The 25099-nt window shown below is 43.0% G+C and overlaps 1 protein-coding gene and 1 long non-coding RNA gene across 2 annotated transcripts; one reads left to right on the top strand and one right to left on the bottom strand.

The window, feature by feature from the left end:
* Positions 1-1627: 1627 nt before the first annotated feature.
* Positions 1628-16029, bottom strand: VXN (vexin). Its single transcript, XM_069004879.1, has 6 exons — positions 15955-16029; positions 12959-13014; positions 6938-7085; positions 4404-4465; positions 2655-2740; positions 1628-1814 (listed from the first exon to the last, which is right to left on the bottom strand). Exons 1-6 carry the CDS (start codon positions 16019-16021, stop codon positions 1628-1630), a joined length of 606 nt encoding a protein of 201 aa, XP_068860980.1. The 5' UTR covers positions 16022-16029.
* On the top strand, positions 14334-25076 carry LOC138105181 (uncharacterized). The gene is made up of 3 exons (XR_011148404.1): positions 14334-14467; positions 17703-17766; positions 24608-25076. It is a non-coding gene; the product is annotated as an uncharacterized lncRNA (long non-coding RNA).
* The last annotated feature ends 23 nt before the right edge of the window (positions 25077-25099 follow it).

Genomic DNA, 25099 nt, shown 5'->3' with positions numbered 1-25099 from the left:
CAGTACCTTTTAAAGCGAGAACTTCCATCCCCATCCTACTACCATTTCCACCATGTCCAGCCCTAAATAGGGTTTCCCTGCTGCCCTCCTTGGAGCCATCAGGGACATACTCTGTGTAAAAGCTATTGAGCTTCTCTATTTGTTTTCCCATTCCATGAACTTTGGTTGCTCAGGCTGTTAAGCTGCAAACCTTTCCTGTGTGCTGCTCCACCTCACTCAACCCAAAGTCAGAAGACCTGGCTGCCTTTCCCTCCCATTCAGGTGGTCCCTTGGTACTCCTGAGCTGGTGACCCCTGACCAGGGCCAGCTGCCCCTCACTATCATGGCACTGTCTGTGATGGCATCTCAGTGCATTTCACTGCACTGGCTGCAGGCAAGCAAGTTTCAGATGGGAGCTCCTTCCCTCTGCTGCTGTCACAGAGTAAGACCTTTATTTTTAATTTACGCTTTGGTGCACTGGCAGTTAGATTAGAGGCCATCAATACTATGAACAACAGGAGATACGCCTCCTCCAAATTTAAATATAAAGTCCTGTATTTAGGGAAACCAGTGGTTTTTTTAATAACTAGGAGAGCACTCACTGAAGGCAAGTACTGCTCATGACTAATATAACATTGTCCATAACAGTGGTGAAAGCTTTTTTTGTAAAACTGTTCTGTTCTTTTTTGGGAGAAAAGCTGAAGGGGATTTGACTGGGAATTTCTAAATTGGAAAAAAAAAAAAAGGAGAAATTTTTTTAAAGCAAGTTCCATTAAATCCATCTATTCATAAGCACAGGTCTCTTACATGCAAATATCTCACACTTAGTCACCTAGTTGCACCATTTACAAATTTTCCTTCCTCCCAGTATTTTGTGCACTTAATGTAATATCCTCTACCATGTGGGTAGAGGGTAAATTGCTGACTAGCATTTCACTTACTTTCTGCTGTAGAACCTGCTTTTATCCCTTGAGGTTATCCTGTTGCTCATAGTTTGATCTGGCAGGACACCTTAAAACACAAATCACTTGTCATATAGCAAAACTTGGTACATATGCTTGCAAGCTTGCTCAGTTCTGGCCCACTGTTTTAGAATTTTTGCATCTTTTACTCCTGCCTTGAAACATCAAAACTGAAGGAAAAAAGATGTTTATCATGTGTCATTCAGCCAAGCATATCACAAGGTGTGGTTTTTATCTCATGATATGAGAGGGGAAAGACGACAAGCAGTGGTGCACAACAAGTAGATCCCTGGGATTTAATGGCACTCTGTAATCAACCTCTTGCCTTGCAGGAATACACAAACCTCTTGGCAGGCTTTTCTTGTGCAAGCCTGAGCTCATTCAGACAGGACATAGAAAATGGTGAATGGGTCAGCAGTAGTCTCAGCATCATTGTGTCAAGATGTAAATCTAGTGGGATAGTTGGGATTTTAGTGTAATGCAACAAGGAAAGGCCATTGAGTTGCATCGTGTTCACCATTTTTACCTTAGTTAGCCTTTCTCCCACTGTTCTGAGGCAATGGCATCAAGTAAGAAGAGGATATAATTTTCCTGGATGAGCTGTGCTGTGTCTGTTCCCTCATTGATTCTAAAACACCTTGTCCTGCTAAAGGACCTTCTGCCTTTCCAAGTGATGCTGAGCCTTATCAGTCCGCCTCAAAGGCACTGTTTGTTGCCCCCAGGTACTCTGACTTCTTCTTGTGCTTCATCCACATCTTCCTCAGGAGGCTGGGTGTCCCACACAGGTTGCCTCCTGTCAGTGGTAGGGAAGCTTCTGCTCCTGGTGGCAGGGCCAGGTCATACTCTGTTGTCTTCCTCCAGCGCTGCCTGTGGCTAACAAATAAAACACAGATGTGTACAGAGGGCTTCTCCCCGGCCCTTCTTCCCTGCTGATGGTGACCAGGCACTCAGAACCAAGAGCTGCCTGGCTAGAAAGGTGTGTCCGTGCCTGGCCCATCCCTGGGACTGGTAAGTCTGGAATGAGCAGAGGCTCTGTGGGTCTGGGGGCTTGGACACTGCAGCTGCCACCACTCAGCTTGGTGGCCTTGTTCACTCAGTGTCAGAGGGGACACTCACACAAGGGAACGGACTACAAGTGGGACCACTCTAAGTGCATCCTCTCTAGCAATTGCCACCCAACAAGGACCGGGGGGATTGCCCAAGGAGAGAGCTGGACCCTTCCACCAAAGTCCCAGGGACCATGTGGCGGTGCCCAGGAGTGGTGAGCTCCACTGGCTGAGAGGAGTGTACATCTCTGTGTATGGAGTGTGAGGACACTGTGACATTGAGCTAGTTACTGTCCCTCAGGAGACAATGGTGGCATCTCAAAGCCCACCCAGATCCATGTCTGGGTTAAGTCCCTGCTGATGAGTGCATTTGTACTATGGCCAAGCTGTTCCTTAATCAGATTTAAAGACATTAATTTTTTTAAAATTAATTACATTTTGTAATTACATTTTAGGGCAAATATTATAGACTTCCTAGAGGAAAAATACTTATATTTTGAATTAAGATGATTTTTTTCTAGTGATAAAGTAGAGCTGTAATGGGCACTGAGATAGCTGTATGAATGACCATGGCTGATAATAAAATCAGCATATCCTTTACCAATCTCTCCCTGCCTTTGGGAAACAGGAGGTAAGAGGCATGGCTGGAGGGTGGGAAGGGACTTACTCTTCCATAGAAGTGCGGTTGCGTGTGGGCGAGCCTGTGACAGCCACAGCTTTCACTGTGATATGGGCAACTGGAGATGGAGGAATCTGTGGGAGGATAAAGCACATCATTAGGAAATACCACTGATGAGTAGGGACACCGGTTCATCTGAGGAAAGAGGCTGTTTTAAGAAAACCAATAAATACTGTAAATCTCTTAACAAGAGAAAGCAGGTTAAGGATTTGACTGCCCCACTCTCACCCACACAACTACCAGCTGCTCACGTGAACGTTCTCATTGAGCTCAGCACAGGCCTTGCATGAGCGAGAGTTACACCTCCCATCAAAGAAGGGATGCTTGCAGAACTTCTCATTCCCAAGTTTTTACGTTTAGCTTCCCGAGGCAGGGAGGTTTTGTGCAGACTGAGCAGCCTGTCTCTTGCAGGTCTCCACCTCTACGGCTGCCTGGGAAGCAGATGTCTCAGCCATCACAGATCCTTGGACATTCAGAAATGTTTCCCTGTTTGTTGGGTGCTGCTCTGTGGTATGGGGTGCCCTGGTTATGCTCCAGTTCTGCCACAGCCCCACAAGTGCCTGATTACCCACTTCCTCCTTGTCTTATTTGATCCTAAATTGCCCACCAGAACTGAGCCACCTTCTCCCATAAACAGATCTCTGAGAATAGCATATCCTCCAAGATGGTAAATTAAAGTGTAAATTGCCCAGAAATAGAAAAAAATGTCAAAAATTTTGAGGTGATCTCATTATTTCAGGCAATAAGAACACTTACTGATTTTACCTGCAATCCTGAAAAAAAAAGTTCATATTACTGTCACTACCATAACTGGTCTTAAGCTTTCTAGGGCTATTTCTCCTAGGATTAATCTGAGACTGGGTACATTTAGATGTGTTTTTCAAGTATCCTAAGACTTAGAGATGTTTGAAATCACTTTGGCAAGCATCCTTTGAAATTTAACTGTGTTAATTATTGGTAGGTTCGATTAGATTCATTACACTGAATAACATTAGTTTGAACCATCCTTAAGTATTGTACTGTCATTTTTCTCATGTAGCCCAGCTATCAGCTAGCAAGCATGCTTCAGACATCCAAAAGAGCCTCTGAAGCCATAAAGTTTTGATAGCATGGTCTGGTGTTGGCCAGAAACTATTCAAAATAATTTTTTCTCTTTGAAAAAGTTCATTTTTATTAAATGTAAGGACTACGAAAATTAGGGGGGGTTGTAAAACAAAGAAGGGAGGGAGAGCATTTTAGTAAAGGTGAGTAATTTTTAACCAAAGTATTTTTTCTGTCTATTAGAGAACACATTTTGGGGTTTTGTACAATAATTTTCCCATCAACTCTTTATTGAAGTTTCTGACTTTTGAGATTATCATGTCAGGTTGGTGACCTGGAGAATACAAATTATTTGATGCTTGTGCTACTTGAGAAATTATTTTTTTCCCAATTTGTGAAATTCCCTGAGAGACAAGAGGCTAGTTTCTCCCAGCTCTTGCAGGTGGCTGAGCATCCAGAAGAGGAGCATGCCTGTTTCCATCCCACCACTCTTCCTGCTCCCTGAGGGGCATCTCTCTGTCCTATGCCTCTGCTCTCAGCTAAGGGATCCTCTGGCATAAATTATGTTTCAAGCTTTAACAAAGGCTGTGAAATCTGCAGGTACTGCAACAGACTGACATGCTGTTACTGTGGGGTGTGCTGACAGGTACAAGGTTTTAAGATGCACTGGTAGTTGGTCTTGCTCTATTTGCTTACCAAGGATTTTCCGTCCAACAGGTGATTACAGGACTTGGATGACTCTCGTTCAGGAATTCCCACTGCAAAGCATAAGAAACATGTTGTTATCTGCAATTATCCCATTGGCACAGCTTGTATGAAAAACCTCCTTCCATGCAGTAAAACACAGACATGGACAGAGCCCAGATACAGGTTATAGTCCCACCAGATTTGATTATAGCCAAAAGAGCAGAGTTTTCTTTACTATGATCATCTATTGCGATGTCAAAATAAGTGATTGTGGGATTACTTAAGTCACTCTGGAAAGTCTCTCAGCTTGCTCCTGGACTTTTCGAATGAGATGATGAAACTGCCCTTAGCAGACCAAGCTAAGTGGGAGCCCTTTCCTCCTCTGTAAACACTCATGTATCTCTACAGGCAAAGAGCCCAAATGCTGCTTCTCAACCCCCACTGCAGGTTTGTCCTGCCGGAGATCATTCTCTCCTTTCTGGATTGCCCTGGAGAGTTATTTTAACCTAGGCAGTGATGTGTGCTATGTCTGCCCTGTGACAGGAAGGGATTTCCACCTTTTTGCCTGTGGCTGAGTGACATCTCTCTCTGCTGTCCTCAACTCTGAAGGTTACCCTTCAGTTTCAAGTAATTGCTCATCCAATAACTTATCCATGGATAAATACTCACTGACATTCCTGCTCACTGTGCCAAAGAAATAAATGAGTGAGGGATGCCATTTTTTTTCTTGCAGCCAAATGCTCCTATTTGGCTGTGGGAGTGTGGACCTCTCTACTGCTCCCACCAAAGGAATATAAATAATGACAGCAAATATGGAAACAGCCAGGGTGCTGCTTATAGTGCTGTCTCCAGCATGACTTGGCGATCAGAACTGTCTTCTCCTTCTGGGGGCAATATTTGACTATGATAAATATCCTAACCAGCTTCTTGCTTCCTGCTCCACCCTCCCTCCAGTAATTCCATTAGGTACATTACTGTATCCCTCACGTCAAAGTTAATACAATTACCTCCTCTCATCTTGCATATTAGGTACTAACAGTATTCAGCAAGTGAATCCAGGCATCAGTGCTTCAGCTAATGCCCATATTTTTTCTTTTTGTTTGGTTTTCTTTTTCTCTTATATTGTCGGATTCCTCCCTTCAGCCCATCCCTCTTATTAGATAATGTTTTTGCAAAGTTTTGCAAAATATCTAAGCAAAAGAAAGTCCTCGTGGCTTCAGGTTTGTAGTTGCTCCCTTCAGGACAGTGGTGGCTGGATGCAGTATGAATTCCACTTCCAGAAGTACCCTCTCACATGCTGGAATGGACTGTCCTGCTTTGCTATTTGTGCAGGATTTCTGATGCTAGCAATAAACATGCTAATGGCCTCACCTGTGATCTTTTGTTTGTTTGTTTGTTTTTTGTTCTAATTTAAACTTAGTTTCTAAGTTCTGCCTACTCATTTCCCTTTTTCCTCCTATGAAACCTGTTTTCCCCTTTTCTGCTCTTCTTTTTAGGTTCCTACAGCTTTTCTCGTTTGCACCTGTCATCCTTTACCTCTCATCTCCCCTAACAGCAGTGACCAGCAGTCCCTCCTTTCTGTCTCTCTGGCTCTCTGCCATCCTTTACCCTGTAGCCAGTCCCAGCCACTCCTCCTGTCCCTGCTCCAGTTGAAGCTCCAGTTCTTTTTTCAGCCACATCCTGGCTCTGGTCCTGATCTGAGGTCTTTCCTTATGGTCTCAGGCTCAGTTCCTTCCTTCCCAGTTTCCCAGGCCCCTCTCTTGTCTGGTCTGTCTTCTTAATGGGATGGCTTACGTGCAGTGTGGTTGCAGGCTGGCGATATGAGGAACATGCATGTTCATGGGCCTGCTTTAGAGATTTTGTTCCTTTTACCACCTAAATGTCCAGTTGCTCTTGGAAAAACATGCCATTGGGATTTCTTTAAAGGCATATGACTTGCCTGCATCTGGGTGACTTTGCAAAGGAGAGAAAAAGATGTATTTTTGATTAAAAGGCCATCCCATGAGAAACTGCACAGCCCTGCTCCAGCTTCAGTCTTCCAAACATAACACAGCAGTTTTGGAGGAGCTGCATGATCACTCTGTTTATGTTTACTCATCTCCTTGGTTTTGTATTGGCAAGCTCTATTTTTCCTTCTTGGTTTCTTACAAATATGCTGAACAAGTATTGGTTGCCAAAAATTCAGGTCTCTGTGGCTGACATCCAGAATCTGAAATCTCATCCCAAATGATTATATTCTGGCTAATTCTAAGCAACTGAACAGGGATCTTATACAATGACTCAGGCAAACTCAATAATTTACAATTTATCATCTCTAAAGTATTGTCAGGGAGTGTTTATGACTCTGCATAAAGTGAGTTTATGACTCTGAATAAATTGAGCAATGCCACGGTCATTATCTCACTAATTCCTCTGGATATTTTAAGCATGGAATTATCCTCCAGGTACACAATAAAGTTCCTGCTTTTCTGCAAACTGGAAGACTGCAGTATCTAAAAACGTTCTCCAGCCACGGAGGAAAAAAGCCCTTTCCCTGTACTTACCGTGCTGGGCAGTGCCCTTGGCGGGGCAGGCTCCCCGCTGCCCGCCCTGCAGGCAGCCCACGCCCCGCGCCTCCTCCTCGCCCCTCGCCTCGTACAGCACCTGCAGGAGGTCGCCCTGCTGGGGCTGGCGGTCCGATATGGCCACCACCTACAGGGGAGAGGAAAACCACCCCATTACACCCGGCCCTGGGGATTAGGTGGTCTGTCGAGGTCATGGGGGAGCTGAAAGGCTGCTTGTTCCTCCCACTGCTTTACTGTCATCCAAACGGGATTTTGTCAGGTGGGGACTGCGGGATTTGTGGGATTTTGTTTGGCTCCTGCTTCTGTGCTTTGTATAGAAGTATAGGAAAATCCTGCTGGGTCTTTCTGGGATCCAGTTACTTAGTTGCACCTTTCTGTATTCTCCTCAGGAGACTGAAACGTGCTCTTTTCCAAACTCTACTGTATAGGATATGCCTCCGAGATAACTTGGATTTAATTTCTTATTGCATCACATCTTGGAAAACCAGTCAAACTTATGCAATGTGAATTAAAAGTGCTGTTTCCTTATGGTCTGTCCTGTGTTTTGAACTTACATTTTGTACCTAGTAAATGACTACAGAGAATACGAGGCAGTGAGGAATTGTGCTCCTAGAGATTAATTTTCACAAACATCAGCTCGCTCAAACAAAACTCACTGACAGCTGCAACTTTGAGCATTAGCCTCCCCCTCATGTCTCCAACAGTCTCTGAAAACAGGCATGAAAAAAAATCAAGTTCTTTTCTAATCAATACAACACTAAGCCATGGCACTCACTGTGCTGCCACAGGAAACTGGGGAGGCCAGAGCTAATGTGAGTTTGAAAAAACAGGGATGCACCTCAAGGAAATGGATTCATCAGGACTGTTATGCAGGATGGTCTGGAAAGAGTTTTCTCAAGAAGATCAAAGTTCCAAGAGCAGGGAAAGAGTGTTTCATACTTTGTTGGGGTTTTTCCACCCTTCCTTAAAGACTTGCTGCTGTCATACAGAGAACCACTTAAACAGGGTGAAGATCCAAACCAGCAAGGAAACAAGACACATAGCAACTATTCAGAGTATTTCCTATTAGACTTACTTGTGTTGGAAGATCATGAGAAAAGCAGTTACTTGCATCTAACTGATGACTGGTAGTTGCTGTCTACATGTTTTAGATATAAATATAGTTATTTTGTCTCAAGACTGGGACCAACAACTGACCAGCCCACTATTGGCATAGAAAAAGCCTTAATTCTATCTATTGCTCTGCCTTCTAACACACGCTCAAGATAAAAGCAAGACCCTATTCAAGTATCTCCCCTCACGCCAAATTGTCCATTTCCTCTAATTAAGTTTTAATTCAGTTTGCCATTAATCTGCAACATTCTGTGTAGGTGTTTTTTTACACAGACATAAAACCACATGCAAACCCATGTTTTCCAAAACAGGAAAGAAGGAAAATCCCAACCTGAACACTTTTAACTCTTTTGTCTCCATGTACCCTCAGGAGTCTAGAGAAGGCTATATTACCTAAATCCTACTGACTAGTAGGATGAGGAGCAGAAACTGCCCAACAACAGGCAAAAATACTTCTGGAAAAGGCAGGTAAGGCAACCAAAGCCTAATCCAAGGCTGAACAGGAGTTTTCTCCTATTTCTGTGGATTTTGACACACAGCCTAACACACTCTGTGTGCTGTAAACTACTTAAAGACATGCTTAGTGTTAAGTTAAAGTTAAAGGGACTATTGGTGTCCTTGAAGATAAACAGATGCCATAGGAGGCTGTTGCTGGCTTCCAGCTCTACTGATCACAAATCTGGAGCTGCCAAAAGAGCCAAGCCCCAGCACTGCTCCAGTGTTTCTGAAACGAGGGTGATGCTGGTTGTGAGACGCCTCCTGTTGCTGCTTAAGCTGTTGGCATTGGCTCCCTCCAGCTGCCCCTGGACCAGGTCCAGCACCTCCCCATCCCTCTGCAGCAGCTCCTTGTAGGCTGCAGGCTCTTGTGTCCACACACGCCCTGACCAAACAAACCTTGCAAGCTGCTTACCAGGGCATCACCCCCTTCACCACAGTGACACCAGTGGAGACACCTGTCTTCAGTACTAATATGATGAGACTGTGGCTGGCAGGGGTCTCTAATGACAGTCCTTGGAGTCTGCCTCGTGTGAACCGAGCTCTTCCAGCTTTCAAGGAATGCCACAAAGCTCATCTTTTCCCACCATCTCTGGAAAAATGCCCAGTGCTCTTGGACACACTCAGCTGGTGTGTGACAGAAAATGTCATCAAACCTCTGCTGCTGAGACACCTGAGGTCACTTATTTTGCATTGTCATGGAAAGAGCATTTTTGGTAAGTAGGATGCTGGCTGCAGTCACCTCTAACCCTGAAAGTGGCTTTTTTGATCAGTGTAAACGACCATAGACTTGAAACTTAACATTCTGCCTACATGTTGCACAGGATGAAATAAGGTTTGGGGAAAAGAAGCAGGATTTTTATTTTGATTAATAGCAAGAATTATTTAGGCACATTGTCTATGTCTGAGATTCCTTGTTACATATGATGTCAGTAATGCCAAAATGCCTTCAAGCAGTAGAATCTGTATAAATAAGTTACAGTTTCATTTTCCATTACAGCTGGAGACAACAGTGCAGTCTCTATAACTGTAGTGGTTTGGTCCAAAATACTCATTACTTACTTATTTACCTTCTGTGAGATAAGAATTAGGAGAAAGCAAAGCAGGCACAAAACTTAAAAGAATGACAATAACCCATGACAATAACATATCTTCAGTGAACATCTTTGCAGTGTTTGGTTGTAGCACACTTGGGAGTTCTTTATCTCCTAATTCAAGATTTCGCAGTGACTTTGGCTACCTCACCCATTACTGTAATATGTAAAGACTTATCTAGGTCAGGAAACTAAACCTGCTGTAGCTTGGTTTTGATCTAAAGTGGAGCTGACATTCTCTGGGGTACCTAGGGTAAGGCAGAAGGATCAACTGGGAGTCACTTTTCTTTTCTAGACATACCAGGAGATTTAAATCTGTGCAAATGACAGAGTCAGCTGAACTATGCAGAATTAGCAAACTGCTCTCTGAAAACCTACTGTTTTTAGAACCTGTAAATCCTTTGACTGGCCCAGTTTGTTTGCAGGATACTGACTCTGAAATCAGAGCTCAGCGAACTCTCTTTGCCATGCACATGAGAGCACTGAGGCCTGGCATGCCTACTGTCGGAATTAGCTGTGTTAAGAGGGAAGGGGCATGGATGACACAGGATGGTTGCAGAGAGCCTGTTCCAACCATCCTGATCCAGGACTTAAAATCCCACTGCCAAACAACAACCATCCAGAAAAGGTGAAAATGAAATATCTGGCTTTGGATAAAACTTTGAAAGTTAGAGTCTGAACAACAAAATGCGTGTTAGTGGAGAAAAATCCAGATTTGTAGAGTTAAGTTCTTCTTGATGGCCTAATGCTGAGCTAATTTTTAACATGGCAGCTCTAGCATGCATAGGGGTATTTTCTACTTTCTTGCAAAGTAGCCAGGTACTGGTGTCCAGGCAGTTCTACCCAAGGGATTTTGGGGCTAGAAGAAGAAGGGAAGAGAAGGGAAGGATCTACTTTCACTGGAAATAATTTTTAATAGGGCAATAGGAACTGCAAATATACATATTGGTGAAACACTCAGCTAAAATAAAAAGGTGTTTCCCCCTTTCTGTCACCCTCCTGCAGTCATTATCATGCTTTTGGGATGGGTTCTTGTATGTGATGGAAGTTACCCCCTGCAGTCAGTAATTTGAATGTTAAATCACTTAATGCTACACTGCTTGAGTATTTCTGCTGCAAAAAAAAAAAAGTCTGGCAGATGTCCACGTTAGTTGCTATTTTTGTCCTTGCTGAGGATTAAAGTTGTGCATCCACTGCAATCACCAGAGCAGAAGATTGTATGTCAGCTGAGGCATTTTTACAGCTCTGACTGCAGGTGCAGATGTAAAAGTGAAAAATAAATAATCATTCTGAGACTTTTCTGTGGGTCTAGAAATTGACAATCACAACTTCCTCACAGGCACGTCTATTCCAGTATGTGCAATTTATTTCAATGCTTGCTTGTGAGCTGTAAGCAGCTGCATCCCACTGAAGAAGGGGAATGTCCAAGAGGTGACTGTGCCAGTCACTTTGGTTTGAGAGCCATCCTTGTTTTTGTAGCTGGAGCTGCAGACCATTCCTCAGGCTTGGTGTTCCCACTGCTAATGCGATGCTGCCTGCATCATGACTAAGAGCCAATCAAAGGCCATGACTAAGAGCCAATCCTTAATTGGGGTCAGGAAAACCCCAAAGGAAAAAAAAAACAAATCCTCTTAAAATACAGCAACAAAACAGGGACTTTCTTATCTTATTTTCTTAGGCCTTTACGAGTACAGTGCTGCCACAGCAGCTGATCCAATCCAAATTAAATGTTAGATGCTTCCATTTAGTAGAAACAACTATCTACTGAGATTTGGAACATGAGAACAGACATAGAATTGCCCTTGATTTTGATGAAAGCCAGCTGAAAATTTTCAGCTGAATAGTTCTATGAGAAATTTTGTCCAAAAAAAAAAAAAAAAAAAAAAAAAGAGATGAATTATCTAAGCATTCTGTTTCATCAAGTCAGAATAGTTCACTTTTGGTTTGGACAATTTCTGCTGTTTTTATATTGCATGGAAAACAAAATACATCAAAGGTTTAACAAATAAAAGTGGGATATCTCAAAATGTCTTATTTTGAGTAACACTCCAGCAGTCTGACTCATCCTCATTTGGAATGAAGAGTAATTTTGAAATCTCAGCCTGAGCTGTGGGACAAAACCAACAAAACCAAGACCGTCACAATTTGGGAAAATACACACATGCATAGTTTCTACCCCCCAAAAAATTACAGACATGTTACTGACTCTTCCTGGGGACCACTTCAGGTGTCCTGTGATGCACTGGGATCCTTGATGTGCTTTAATAACCAAAAGAGGGGATGGGAGTGAGTGTGGTGAGTTTTTTTCCAGTGCACAGATAAGTGTGGTAATGAGGACCTACAGTTCTGTGGGGACATCAGGGAATCAGCAGTACAAAGAAAGGCTCTCTAAAAATGAGGATGGAGCTGGGAAGTAGGAAAGGGCATGGAAAAAGGAAAGATCATGGAGCAAAATACTTCAACAAAATGCTAGAGAGGAGACAGGTCTGTGGTGAGAAGAAATGCTTTGATAGAAGAGTCCCAAGCTTGTAAGAAGTACTTTGATATGCATAAGAGACTGTCATTCCTGCAAATCAGCTAAAAGGATTGTAGAAGTGGTTGTGAATGGGTCAAGTGGATTTAAGGAGAGAAAACTGTCCCTGAAGGCAAGAAACCTCAGACCCATGTATGAAAGCACCCGAACTTGCAAGACATTTACTCAGAGCATGAAAAATGTTCGGTTATTTGAATCTGGGGGTGCCTTGCCTGCAGGGAGTGGGTAAAGCTTCCTCTGTGCCCTCTGCACTGGGGCTGAGGCAAGGGCAGGCAAGCACTGCTGGGACCAGGGGACAAACTTCTTCCCTGGATGGCTCAGTGCCAACCTTTACGATCGAAATTACAGTGTTTTTCTCCCTAATTCCCTAGGATACTGGCTGCTTAATTAACATGTATATGTATTGATATGATTTGTTTACTTTTCATTCCTGCATGTCTCTCTGGAATTATTGTGAAGGCTCTATGGATAAGAATTAACTCTGTGATTCCTTGAGATGGCCAGTGTTGATAAGCCACTATGTTCATTTTGACTGGCTCTTCATGGCAAGACTGTATGTTTTTTTGTTTCAAAGCACTTCTGTAAACAAACTGCAGCTTTACAGAAACTCCCCTTTCTGTTTCGAAGCCCACTCCTTGCATCAGACACTGATGCACTTCTTTACCCTGAAGGATCTGCTTCCCATTTACCCACAGCACTTTTAAGGGTAAGTGTAGCCAACTAGAATTAAAAAAAAATAGGGAGAGAAAAGGAGATTTTTCTTACACTCTTTGTCAGGATGTGCTGCGTAGCTTTGCCTCGTCTTCGGGCAGGACTACATGCTGCAAAAAGAAGAACAGGAACATAGTCAGGATGCTGTGGAGGTGGACAAGTGCCTCTAAAAGTCCTCTGTAAGAGCACACTGGGGGCATGGTGAGGAGAGGGGGAACAAGAAAGGGTTTAAGGAAGATTCCAGCTGAAACAATCCAAAAGAAAGTCTTCTTTGATGTCATCTCAGAGACCATGCTCTAGCTGTGGTCTAGCTATGGTCTAGCTACAATACAGACATCTGTGGACACAGGGGGACAGCCTATCCCCAGTTTCTGCACCTCTCCCATAGGCTTCCAGGAGGAACACTTTCTCCTTTCTCAGTTTTGATCTGCCCTTCCACCTGCCAATATTTCAGTAGGAAATGAGTAGTGTATACATTAACTTGGAGACTATTACGATTTTTATCTAGTTATAGGCTTTATCAATAAGTTCAAACGCCCTCATGACATTATTTCACTTTTACTACATGATGTCCAAAGCACAACATTTGCACTAAGCCTAATGTTTTCTTTTTCAATCCTCAAACTGACCCATTCAGTTCTTTAGCTTGGGACATTTTGCTTAAAGTCTGTTTCTCAATTTTATTTCTTAGATCCATGAAGACACCAAAATCATAGAACCACTAGCCAATAGACACACAGGATGCCAGGTCCATGAGGCAAGTTTTTGTCTGGACTGAAGAAATTGGTTTTGGGTGACAGTTTTACTGGACTCAGTGAAGGCTCTTTAAACTCTTGTTGCTTGAGTTAGACTTGAAACTGGCCTGAAAGACTCTGTGATACTCCCAGCTCTCCCTCTCATCATCTCTTACCCTGCCTTGTGTTCAGGCTACTGGAGCTGTAGGATTTAGCTGCCAGTGACAGAAACAGGCTTGCAAAAAGCTGCCAAATGTGGAGAATTAACTCCGTTTCTAAAGGCTGACCCTGGGGGCAAGGCACGTGAATGGGGGTTTCCTATTCAGGCTCTGTGTATAATCCAAAGGCTTTGAAGAGCCAGGAAGGTTTGTTACAGGATGATGGGTGACTCCTACTCCCCAGGTGAGCTTTCCTTGACGTTGTTGGCATACATTTAACTCCAGGACTCGCAGTGCTTATCGCTGCTATGTATTACTGTTTGCAGAGTTTTGGAGCTGTGGAAGCAGCTGGAGGTCATCCAAGGCTGCTTGTTACCGCAGCCAAACTCCTCTCCTCAGATGGCAGGAATAACAAGTGACTGGGCTTTCCAGGGCTCTGCTACAAGCAGAGCTGGCAGCGAGACCAAGGTCACTCTTCCTAGAGAGCCTGTGTGTGTCTAACAGCCACCCCTCCACACCCCAGTGAGGATCTAAGCACCGAGCATTAGGACCCCACCAGAGAGGAAATTCTGGCCTGTGCTGTGGCTGTAATGGAACAGGACAGGAACGTGGGAGGGCCCCTGGGGCAGCCCATTGCAGCACAGGGCGCTTCCACACTGAACTCATCACAAGTAAGTTGCTTGCCTGCCTAGAGTGTGCTAAGCTGTCAGTACGATTATGGTCTGTTCTGCACGGTGTGGTATCCTCAGGGATCCTTACTGTCTTCTTCTGCAGGACACATTTTATATTTTAAACCATGGTGAGTGTGGGATGAAAGCCAGACAAACATAATGAAGGTGGTTTGGGTTTTTTAAACCTAGGAATATGCTGTAAGTTGTTTATGAAGCAGCTTCCATCACCTTTACTTCTGGTATTTCACTGTGTGAGCACTAAACTAGTTACTCATAAGCAAAACACTCAAGTGCAGGAAAGTTTAGTGATGCAAGGAATTATCTGTTTGTCTCTCTGGTACTTTAGGTATTTTACCACACAGTGTGAGGAGTACAGTTTTTAGAGATTTCTACCAGAAGCAAGTGCTGTTGTGCTGTTATAGCTGCTACCCAGGCTGTTGCAAAACGAACAACACATAAATGTGCCTAACAGTAATAAATTTGCCTTCTTTCAGAGTACATATGATTCACAGTCCCTCATCGCCTGTCATCTGCCAGAACGATGGCAAAAGGCTTACAGGGGCTGAAGGAAGGCAAGGCATGAAAGGGAAGTCGCAGCACCAGCAAACATGCAATTACTTGAATAGGCATTGAAAGAAGGGTGAATCACAGAGGTAGCCAGAAGTGACCCACTTGCATGGGAATACAATGGCAGCAATGCAAACAGTGGGGCTGAGAGGATGTCCCTGCAAACACGAATTTCTGCAGAGAGTTGGAGAAGGAAGAGAATGTAGGTGGATTTGCCTGTAAAAGGATGTTTGTACGTACAGCCCAGCTTTTGGGCAACAAATACAATTACAGTAATGGTTCACTTTGTCATTTCCACTTATATTCCAAAATTAAGCAGCTGAGAGCTTATGCTCGCAGCTTGCAAGTAAGGATCTGATTTGGCCCCACAATTTGTTTTCCCTGCTTTTCCCTGCTTTCTTGTTGCTGAAATATGCAGCCATTGAGTTTAAACTAATTTGTTCAATCAAATGCAGGCTGGGCTTTGTCCGGTTCTTACTCTTCATTAGAAGCAATTAATGTTAATCATGCATTCATTTCCAGGGCATGGCTTTGGAAATGTTCCACTTATTGAGCCAGCAGACTTAAATTCAACATTCATGCACTTCACCCACTTCTAACTGCTTGCAGAACTTAATTCTCTTTTCTATTACACAGAAAAGCCACACAGTTGCAAGCTGTCACTTTAGCAGTTACCTCATAGGTACAGCAACACCGATTCCAGATCTCCCAATTTTGCCAGAGCAAAGATTTTACAGACCCATAATACTGAAGCACCTGCATGGATTAGCTCGAGAAAGCAGCAGCGAGTGCTGGGCTGCAGGCAGAGCACAGCACGGCAGAACAGATGAGTTGCTCATTTCAGACGTTTCCCTGTTGCTAATCATCCCATCCCTCTGAAAGACAGCACCGTAGCAGTTGTTAGATTTTGATGTACTCACATTTGGATGAAATCACAGTGGTGAAAACTTCTAAATTTTCATCGCTGCAGCTGTAAATCTGGTGCATTTTCCACCTCTCCCTACTGACTGCCTTTCAGCTTCATGCAACCGCTCTGAACTTCTGGTAAATAGGTTTCACTAATCCAATCTGGCTCTGTGATCATTGTCCAGATCTACAAAGGACAGACTGATGCTGTGATCTCATCTCATTCCATATTCTTCATTGCAACATTTTCTGCTCCCATCTGCCTTTCGATGAATAATATTAACACAAAGATTTAATTTAGCTGTTACTTAAGCCTCTACTCAGATAGGAGCATTTTATTTTACATTTCCTTTTACCAGTGTGAAGAAACCTCTGCAATAGAGAGTTAATAATTAGAGTTTAATCTATAGGCAAACAAATGTTTACAGAAGTACTGCAAGGATTTTTGAAATAAGTTCAGTTAAATGTGTACATTAAAACATTTCCCATAAAAATTTGGTCCCTATATATAATGAGGAGATGATTCTATGTGTATTAAGAAAAGCATTTTGTGCTTTACCTTTTCATGTCATAAACAAATGCTGGAATCCTGGGCATTTCAAGGTAGAATTTCAAAAGCAGATGTCTACAAAAGGCAGATGTGCATAGGTCTCCATGCCCCCTACACTTCTGTGGTTGCAAGGGGAGGGAAGGTGTCTCAGTCATAGATGAGTTCCTGACTTGATGGCTCTGGGGCCTAATCCCATATTTATGCACTTCAATAAAGGGGTTTCTTGCCAAAGCTTTTCATTTCTTAATATTCCCATCAGAAATTGTTCCTTTCCACCTCTATGAATATCAGCCCCCTCAACTTCTGGTGACTTAATGCTGCCATGGACACCCAAGACAGAGAATTTTGGCTTGCAGGCTCCAGCAACTGATGTAGTTGGAGCACTTTCAAGTGTGAATAATGATATTAAATTATATCAGTCTAATGAATAGCCTTCATTACTACCACGTGTCTGTCTAATTAACACAAAAACAATTAATTAACACGTGTGCTGTCCTCTTCTGTAGAGGTCTGCCACCAACAGCCCCAGATGGAAAGCGCCAGTGAACATGGGCTGTCACTGTCATATTGATGAACGTTTCTTATTTGATAATAAATATTGGTCAAATAGCCATCCTGAGCCTGGAAGCATTTTGGCTGAGTGGAAGGTATCGCTGTTTCAAGAAAGCAGTGAGCGAAGAGAATCTGTTGTCACTTGTCACCTCCCAGGGCAGGCTCCTGCTGTCCAGGGGCAGCAAAGCCTTTGCGGGGCTGGCGGCATTGTCCCAGGAAGCCGCGCCGTGCTTGAAGCAGGCAGTGGGACGGCAATATAATCAACCAAAAGTTCAATTAGTTTTTGATTTATTGCGCCACATGTTCTGCTTGTATGACTGATGTCATTAACATCAGGCTCGGCTGGCGCATTCATCTGTCCCTGCCCGGCTGCCTCTGAAGGCGCACGCACTCAACAGATGGGGAGCTGCACGGGTGCGAAGGCAATTGTTTACCCCCCTATTGTCCCTGTGTCAAGCAATCAACCCAAATCCATTACCCACCGAGAAAAAGATCAGCGCACCGTCCATTCAGCACTGAATGGGGCAGAGGCGGTTATGCAGGAGGCTTTAAAAGCTTTCAAAAGGATAAAAAAAAAATAATGAAGACCAACAGTGAATAGTCGATTAAAAAAAAAAAAAAGCTATAACAAATCTAACCCCTCCTTTATTTCAACTTCAGATATTCAGAGTTCTATGAGAAGAGGGGCACTTTTGGACCTAAGTCATTGTTTTCCTAATTCCAGGTATGACCTACAGATATTTTCAAATCATAGATGGGGTTTTAACATTAGAACAAGTATTGGGTGCTTCATCCTTTGAGGGTTGGTGGGATGTGGAAACTGAAGTGAGACTCTAGAGCTGGTTACCAGCTGGCATTCACTGCATTACAAGGCAGGTACACACCTTTACAAGGCACAGGATGCTCTGGGGACAAATCACTGCACAGAGAGCTGATGAAAGGCACTGACATCACTTTCAGACAGAAAAACAGGGCTCAGGAGGACAGACATAATACTCCACAATATTCAACCTAGGAACTTGCAGAGCCACATCAGACAGTCTCACATGGTATCTCCCTCCAGCTCCCTACTCATCTCCGGTCCAGTCTCTGGTAGGAGCAGAAAACCAAACAGTTTTTGACTCTGTGAATAATTTCTTTGTTCCCCAAACTAGATAAAATGTCTAGAAACCAGGCTCAAACCTTTCCTTCTCTGCTAAGGTGAGGAATAAGCTATTAACTTAATTCCCACAGTGCCACTGCAGCCATGAGAAGACCCTAAGAAGTTTTTGCACTGGGGCATGTCTTTGACCAGAGACTCCCAAGTGAACACGCAGAATCCAAATTCCTCCCTGTGGGCTGTGATACAGCAGTTTACCAAATACCCACTCTGGGTGTTGATAGTAAAGGATCAAAACATTTCCTGGTGCCAGAACAAGGTTACCAAATGTGAACAGGGATAACTGAGAAGGAGGAAGAGAACTCAGGACATGAGAACAGACACCTGCTGTCTGACTAAACACCCATCTAACCTTATCTGCAGGTCTGGGACAGGGAAGGTATTTAATTCTTGGAAATTTGGGTAGAAAGGAGGGAAAGGTGGAGAGAAGAAATGTTTGCTGAGGCTGAAAGGAAAAAAAAACCTGTTGAAAACAGCAGAAGTCTCATCAAACCTTGTAAAAATGGCAGAAAATCCCATAAACTGGTGAAATGTCTCTGAGGAGGTGGCAAGGGGGCTTTTTCCAAAGCCTGAATCTGTTAGGACATATTTGGAAGAAACTAGTGTAGATGCTTGTCCTGTTTACCAAGTATGCCAGAGCTGGTAAACTTGAAAGTAATCAAATGAAAAAAAAAAAACCATGGTTATAAAAACTGTAATTAAAACTTTGAGTTATTTAAGATAAGTATCAGAAACCTCTAGACCTTATTTATCCTGGCCTCTGTGAACAAATGAATCCCTTTTCAATGCAGTATTCTTCCAGTGAAGTTGGTGGGAAGCAACCTGGTACTCTCAATATGTGCAAGGGGTATTGCCAAGGGATTCCCTGGCCCACAGAAGACAGTGCTCTTCCCAAGATACGTCTCTGGCTTCTTCCTGGCTCTTGTACCCTGTTGCATAAGAGGCAAATCTAATCCGTACTGAGCCACTTGAGCCTATTTCTTGCTGTTAGCTGGGCAATATGATAAGGATAAACCCCATGTATTTTTGGAATAGGATTGGGTACCAGAGGGATGTACAGATAACCATTTAAAAATAAGATGGGATAAAACTGCACATGCATACTGCAGACATCTACCCTAAACCACTTCTGCATGATGCAATGCCAGCAGCAATTTTTGTGGAAGGAAAATTGCTTTGTTTCAGTTTAGGGCCACAGAATTACAACCACAAATAACTGAAAACCAACCATAAAAGCAAACTATAAGGTCAGTTCCTCATACATAATCTGTTCTCTTTCTCTGAATGAAAGGAATAGAGAGACAGATACACTATCAATAACTTCACCTCACACTTGTAGCAGACAGCAAAATTGGTTCAAAATTGAAGTAGCACCACACAGCTTAAAGGTCTGTGAACAAGTGAAGAATTTTCAAAAGTAACATGTGAATTTGCATCTGTCTAGAAGCTGCTGTAACAGATTTCTCCTGAATGGGAATAAGATTGAGGCATTCAAAAAACATTTTGAGCTTTAAATTCTCTACAGGGAACCAGGAGAGTGAGATCCAAGAGCTGTGCAGTTTGAAAAGATGAGTGCACAGGCTTCTCTGCTAACCAGGAAAGGAAATACCAGCCAGACCTGGAAAGTTATAGAAAGATATTGCAGAATTCTGAAAAAAAGGAAAAAAAAACAAACATAAAACCCCAACCACAAAACCCCTGGTTGGCTTCTCTTATAGAAGTTACATATAGATAATTGGGCATTCACAAATTTGCCCTAAGCTTGTAAAACACACTTGAGTAAGTCCATATGATGATTAGGTAGAAACACAATGCCCAGCACCACAAGGTTCCAGGCCTGCAGAGGTTGTGCCAACAGCAGGGATTGCACTAAGCCAGTATTAAAGCTAAGGGCAGGTTGAGCACATGGAGGCTTAACAAGCTTTCGTATACTGGTCATGCACTGGTAATCCACAGAAAGCATTAAAAATGTCAACAAAGGAGCGATATGTCCTAACTGGGCTGTGACAACAATAGTTTATTAAGATGCTAATCTTTAACTACATTTGTCCTTGATTTATTAATTTTAAGCTAATTGACAGTGAGGTCTTTATTCCCCTGATAAAGCACAACGATTTTTGGATAGGGTTCTTTCACTCCCAATTTTTTCCTTTAAAACATTTTAAGATTATTTGGACTATTCTCTCCTGCTATAAACATAACTGGTTCTGGGGAAACAAGAACATTAATCAAATCTTGTCCTGTGGTTCCTGGATTTAGGCAGTGGTAACCCTCTTGCTTCAACTGCATACTGAATCTCACACCATATGCAGTAAAACCTACTCTTGGGTAACCAGGCACAAAATACTTAGGATTTCTCCAATGGATAAATCTAAAGAACAAGGCAACCTGAGCTGTCACCTTATATGTCTCTAGTGTGTCCTCACACAGCCATCAAGCTCCTTTTGCCACATGCAACACGTGCTCCATGGGGATGAAAGATCTTTGGAGGGTATCAGATGGCATTGCCTCCTCTGGCCTAAGGTCTGTGTGAAAATGAGATTAAATTTAAAACAATGACCATCATTATTTGGACTCAGAGGCCACGGGACGAGAAACTTAGAAAACAGGAAGTAGAAGGTGCACTAAAGGCACAAAAGCAGGATCATATTTAGGAGTCCCCTTTTGATCCAGACTTAAGTTATGCGGCCTGTGTGAAGAAGCAAGGTTGCACAGGAGATGGCACTGTGACAGAGGAGGCTTCAGAATTGCTGTGTCTTTGAAATGTGATTATTTTAGGTATCTTTTGTGCAACCAGTATGTCAAATGACCATGAAGCATACAGGCAAGAGTCTGGAGCAGGGACACTCTGATGTCAATTATCCTAAAACAGTTTTTGCTGAGATGAGGCAATTTATCTGATCTTCCTGCTGGTTCGGTCTTTGTCCTCTCCACTGACGCTGCCAGTAGGGGTGTCAAAGATCTTCTGCTGTAAGCATTTGACTTGTTTGTAGGAATCTGATTAAAGTAGATCACCTCAGATAACAAGAGGAATTAATGCTGTAAATACATAAGAGAGGATTTTCAAGCTTATGCGCTACATAGAGGTCAGTACTTTTCAAGTCACGCAGCAGCCCCCGAGATCTCCGATTTTTGTAGAACTGATGATCTTTACTTGTCCTTTTCCTCTGTCCTATTAGCCTTTACACTTAAGCATTTGCCTTTATTAATTCGGTTCTACTTGCAATCTGTTCAGTTGCTCTGTCCACTACTAGGAAAGTACCATATAGAGCTAACCCTGGGAGAAAAAAACCCAAAAGAGAACAGGAAGGAGTTTTTGAGGGCCTTGCTATGGACATGGTACATTCTCAATAACATAACACAAGTCTAGATTCCTCATCCTTCAGGTATTTTACAATATTTTTAAAAATCATATTCTCATCTTAGATATCCCCCTGAAGTCTGATGTTTCTGTATCCTCTCAACTCCTAGATTCCTAGATCCTAGCACTCCAAAATTTTCTCTGTAATGTGTAACCATGTTATATACTCAGGCTCAACACCTCAGCTGTGAACAACTGTACTCTTATGTCTGCACACACACCAGGTTTTCCCAATGCCTGCCTTGCTGTGTGCATGCTGATGTCTCTGGTGAAGGACATGCTCAGACCTTTAGTGCCCATCAGCCAACCCTGTACTGCCTTTGTCTGGCATGTTGGTGTTTTTAGCTCAGCTCTGTTGGGCAGGCCCCCAAATTGGGCTTTACGGTTGGTGACATTATAATTTCTGACATGAGAAGCCACAGTTACTCTACTATCAAAACCTGCCCACCAGCTCTGTGCTCAGTTTTACCAACTGATGAGTCCTAACTTTAGGTCTTCCATTTAAAATACAAGTACAGTAGGTATGAAGTACTCCAGCTTGACCACACCAAGAACTAAACTTGGGAGATGGCTACATGAAAGCTGTGGGACGTGACATTCGAGGATGTCCTAAATGCAAGTGGTGCCACTGTGACTGTGCCTGAATGAGACCTGTGTGCTCCAGAGGCAGAAGCAGCAGAGGCTGCAGCCCTCCAGAAGGGAACACCTAAATGCCACTGCTCACAGCACAGCACTGGCATGGCTTCAATCCTTCCTGGAGAGGGACTGATCCACTGCAACGTGTTACAGGGGCTCTGAGCTTTTAGTAGTGCAAGGCAAATGTAATTCAGGCTGTTCATGTTAATTCCCATTTTTCGCTGCTTGCATAAGCACCTGGTGACAGCTTTCATGAGGCAGGGACCTGTCCATTGGAAAATGGATTATGACTACCAACTCTTGAACATAAACTACTGAGCAATCATCTAGCGGTCACTAGTGAGACACCATAGGTCTGTGCTGGTGACCTAGAGGTGAAATGACTTTCTTTGTCTGTCTGAATCCCTGAAGCATTCAGACCCTGATCAGGGGGGATGTTCTGATCTAAACCACCATTAATCTTTCTTAAGGTGAAAAGGTCAGATGAGCAAGTTATTCAATGTTAACTGTTTTGGGTTTTTTATGCCAGCAAAAAAGCTTTTTTATTCCCAATGCTGTCTTAAAATATACAGCAACATTTAAACATCCAAACTTTCAGAGTCATTTTTTGAAAGTGATGTCAGCTTTTAGATAAATGACAAAGACCATACACGGTGTCAGCCCCCCACAGCTGTGTCCATAGCCATAACAACAATGCCACACAATGTTGTCCTTAAATCCCATAAAGGCAAGCAACAATGCCAGAGAATGAAGCAATAACGTATTGGAGCTGCTGACAATCAGTCTTTAACATGTGTTATCCATTTGACTGCAGGTGTAAATCAGCATTTCAATGTCAACTTGCTAATTTAAGGCTGTATGGTCAAACACTCAGAGTACCCCAGAAAAAGCACAAGTACACTGTTAAAGTAGGTCAAAGTCACTGCAAGTCAGGGAACACAGAGGAAAAGTTCCCCATCAATAAACCAGTTTGGGCTATGAGATATATATTTCATGATGAAGTAATACTCGATTAAGTTAAACATTTAATGGGAGCTCAGACTACAGTGTTGGCACAACCAATATTCCTTTGCTGCTCAGCTGACTTTGGGGGTGTGTACTGCCAGTGTTTGTGGCTGAGGAACCAAGCTGTGTGGCTCTACAGGGTGACACGAATCAACACGTGAATTATCTCCAAAGGATACAAGTCACATTTCCTCTGCTTTCACTTCACTAAGCCACCACATGGATGTAAATTAATTTTCCCTTTTAATTCTCATGTTCAGAGAAATAAGGAAAATATCTGCTGCCATTTGTTGCACTTAAGAGTTCTCTGAAAATGGGGTACATGTAATTTTTCAATAGAAATCAAAGACTGAAAGTATTTTTTTCATCCCCCTCTCCTATTACTAGGAAAGTGGTTAACTTAAGAACCTGATTAACATTCCATTGAGCTGTGTCAAATGGTTCTCCCTCTTATTTTTTGTCTGTACAACATTTTCTACCAACTCACTTGTGGTAGTTTTTCCAGTACTATGGAGAAAAAAGGAAACTGAATGGCATTTCAGTGGGTTAATGGAAGACTAGAACTGGTAAAGTATAAAACTGCATTCAAAAATTTTGCATCTAAGGGAACTGTAGCCTTCCTAATGATAACCCAGGTGTGGGGCTTTTTTTTTTTTGGTCTCACTTTTATTGAGAAATTCAGAGCAAACAGTAGAAGCTTCTGCTTATTCTCATGGACCACTACATCTAAAAATTATGCACTAAACATTTTATGACAAACTGATCCTGTGCAATTCCTCACATGTACACTGCAGGTAAACAGAAAGGTTGAAGGATATGCATGTGCAAAGAGAGCTGAGACTTCTGCAAATTCGGTCACTGACAGTCTTGTCATACCACTGCTCAGAGGAACCTCTTCTTCTATAGGTGTCTGGGTGTTATGTCAAAGATTAAATCAGATCTCAAGGCAGGATTAGCAGGGGTGGGTAGGTATGGAAGACCCTCTTCTCACCGCTCAGGGATGACACTGCAGCAGACAAGCAGCTTGCGCAATGCTGTGCGAGCTATGGCTGCTGGAGACATCAGGAAAATGGTGGCATCACTTTCTGCATTCACTAGCTGGTGCTTGGATTTAAATTAAGTTCATTTTTATTTAGGAAGCACGCAGGGATGGTCTGAGGAAAAATGGAGACCCTTCCTTTAGGCTTTCTGCTGCGTTTCATCAGGATGCCCTTGTCCCCTCTGCACAGACACGCTCAATGCAGTGATGGATTTGTTCGGATGGAGCTGTTGAATCCAAGGCACACTGCACGTGTCCTGGAGCACAGTGATGCTTAAGCAGATTTACTCAGGGGTTATGGAAAGGGTCTAGACAGAGCTTGGCTGTGTCCCTTAACCATTGCTCTTTCTCATCCATTTTTTCAGGTCTCAGGGAGATGGAAAGCCAACCACAAGATAGAAGATGACAGCCATGGCACAAGACAGTGCAACAGAAATGAGCATACACACTAACCTACCTGTAGTTTCTTCCAAGTTTATTCACACAGGATGATGGTGAGAGTTTTTTAAGATTTAGGCATGTTAGTTACACTTTTTTTTGCTTCATTCTCTTTTTAACGCTGAGAAAATCAGCACTGATATGGGAAAAGGCAAGGGAAATTAGGGGATGGACAAACTACTGTACCAGCTGGTCTCAGATCTATAAATCTCAAGCAGCAATCCTGCAGGCTCTACCTTGTGAAGTGAGTGGGTTTTCCATTTGGTACTCCAGATAAAACTATACCTGCTGGTAAACTATTTTCACCAGCACTTCATATGCACTTCTTCATACTTGCTCCCCAAAGTTAATCTAATCAATGTAGATGGATTGAGTGAGTAATCACATGGGCCAGGTTTTGGGTTGTGTTTACCTGGGCA

This window comes from Aphelocoma coerulescens, chromosome 2 (assembly GCF_041296385.1).
Source record: "Aphelocoma coerulescens isolate FSJ_1873_10779 chromosome 2, UR_Acoe_1.0, whole genome shotgun sequence".
Classification (NCBI taxonomy): Eukaryota; Metazoa; Chordata; class Aves; order Passeriformes; family Corvidae; genus Aphelocoma; species Aphelocoma coerulescens.
Note: the sequence above shows the minus strand (reverse complement) of the source record. Positions and strands in the feature narration are given on the sequence as shown.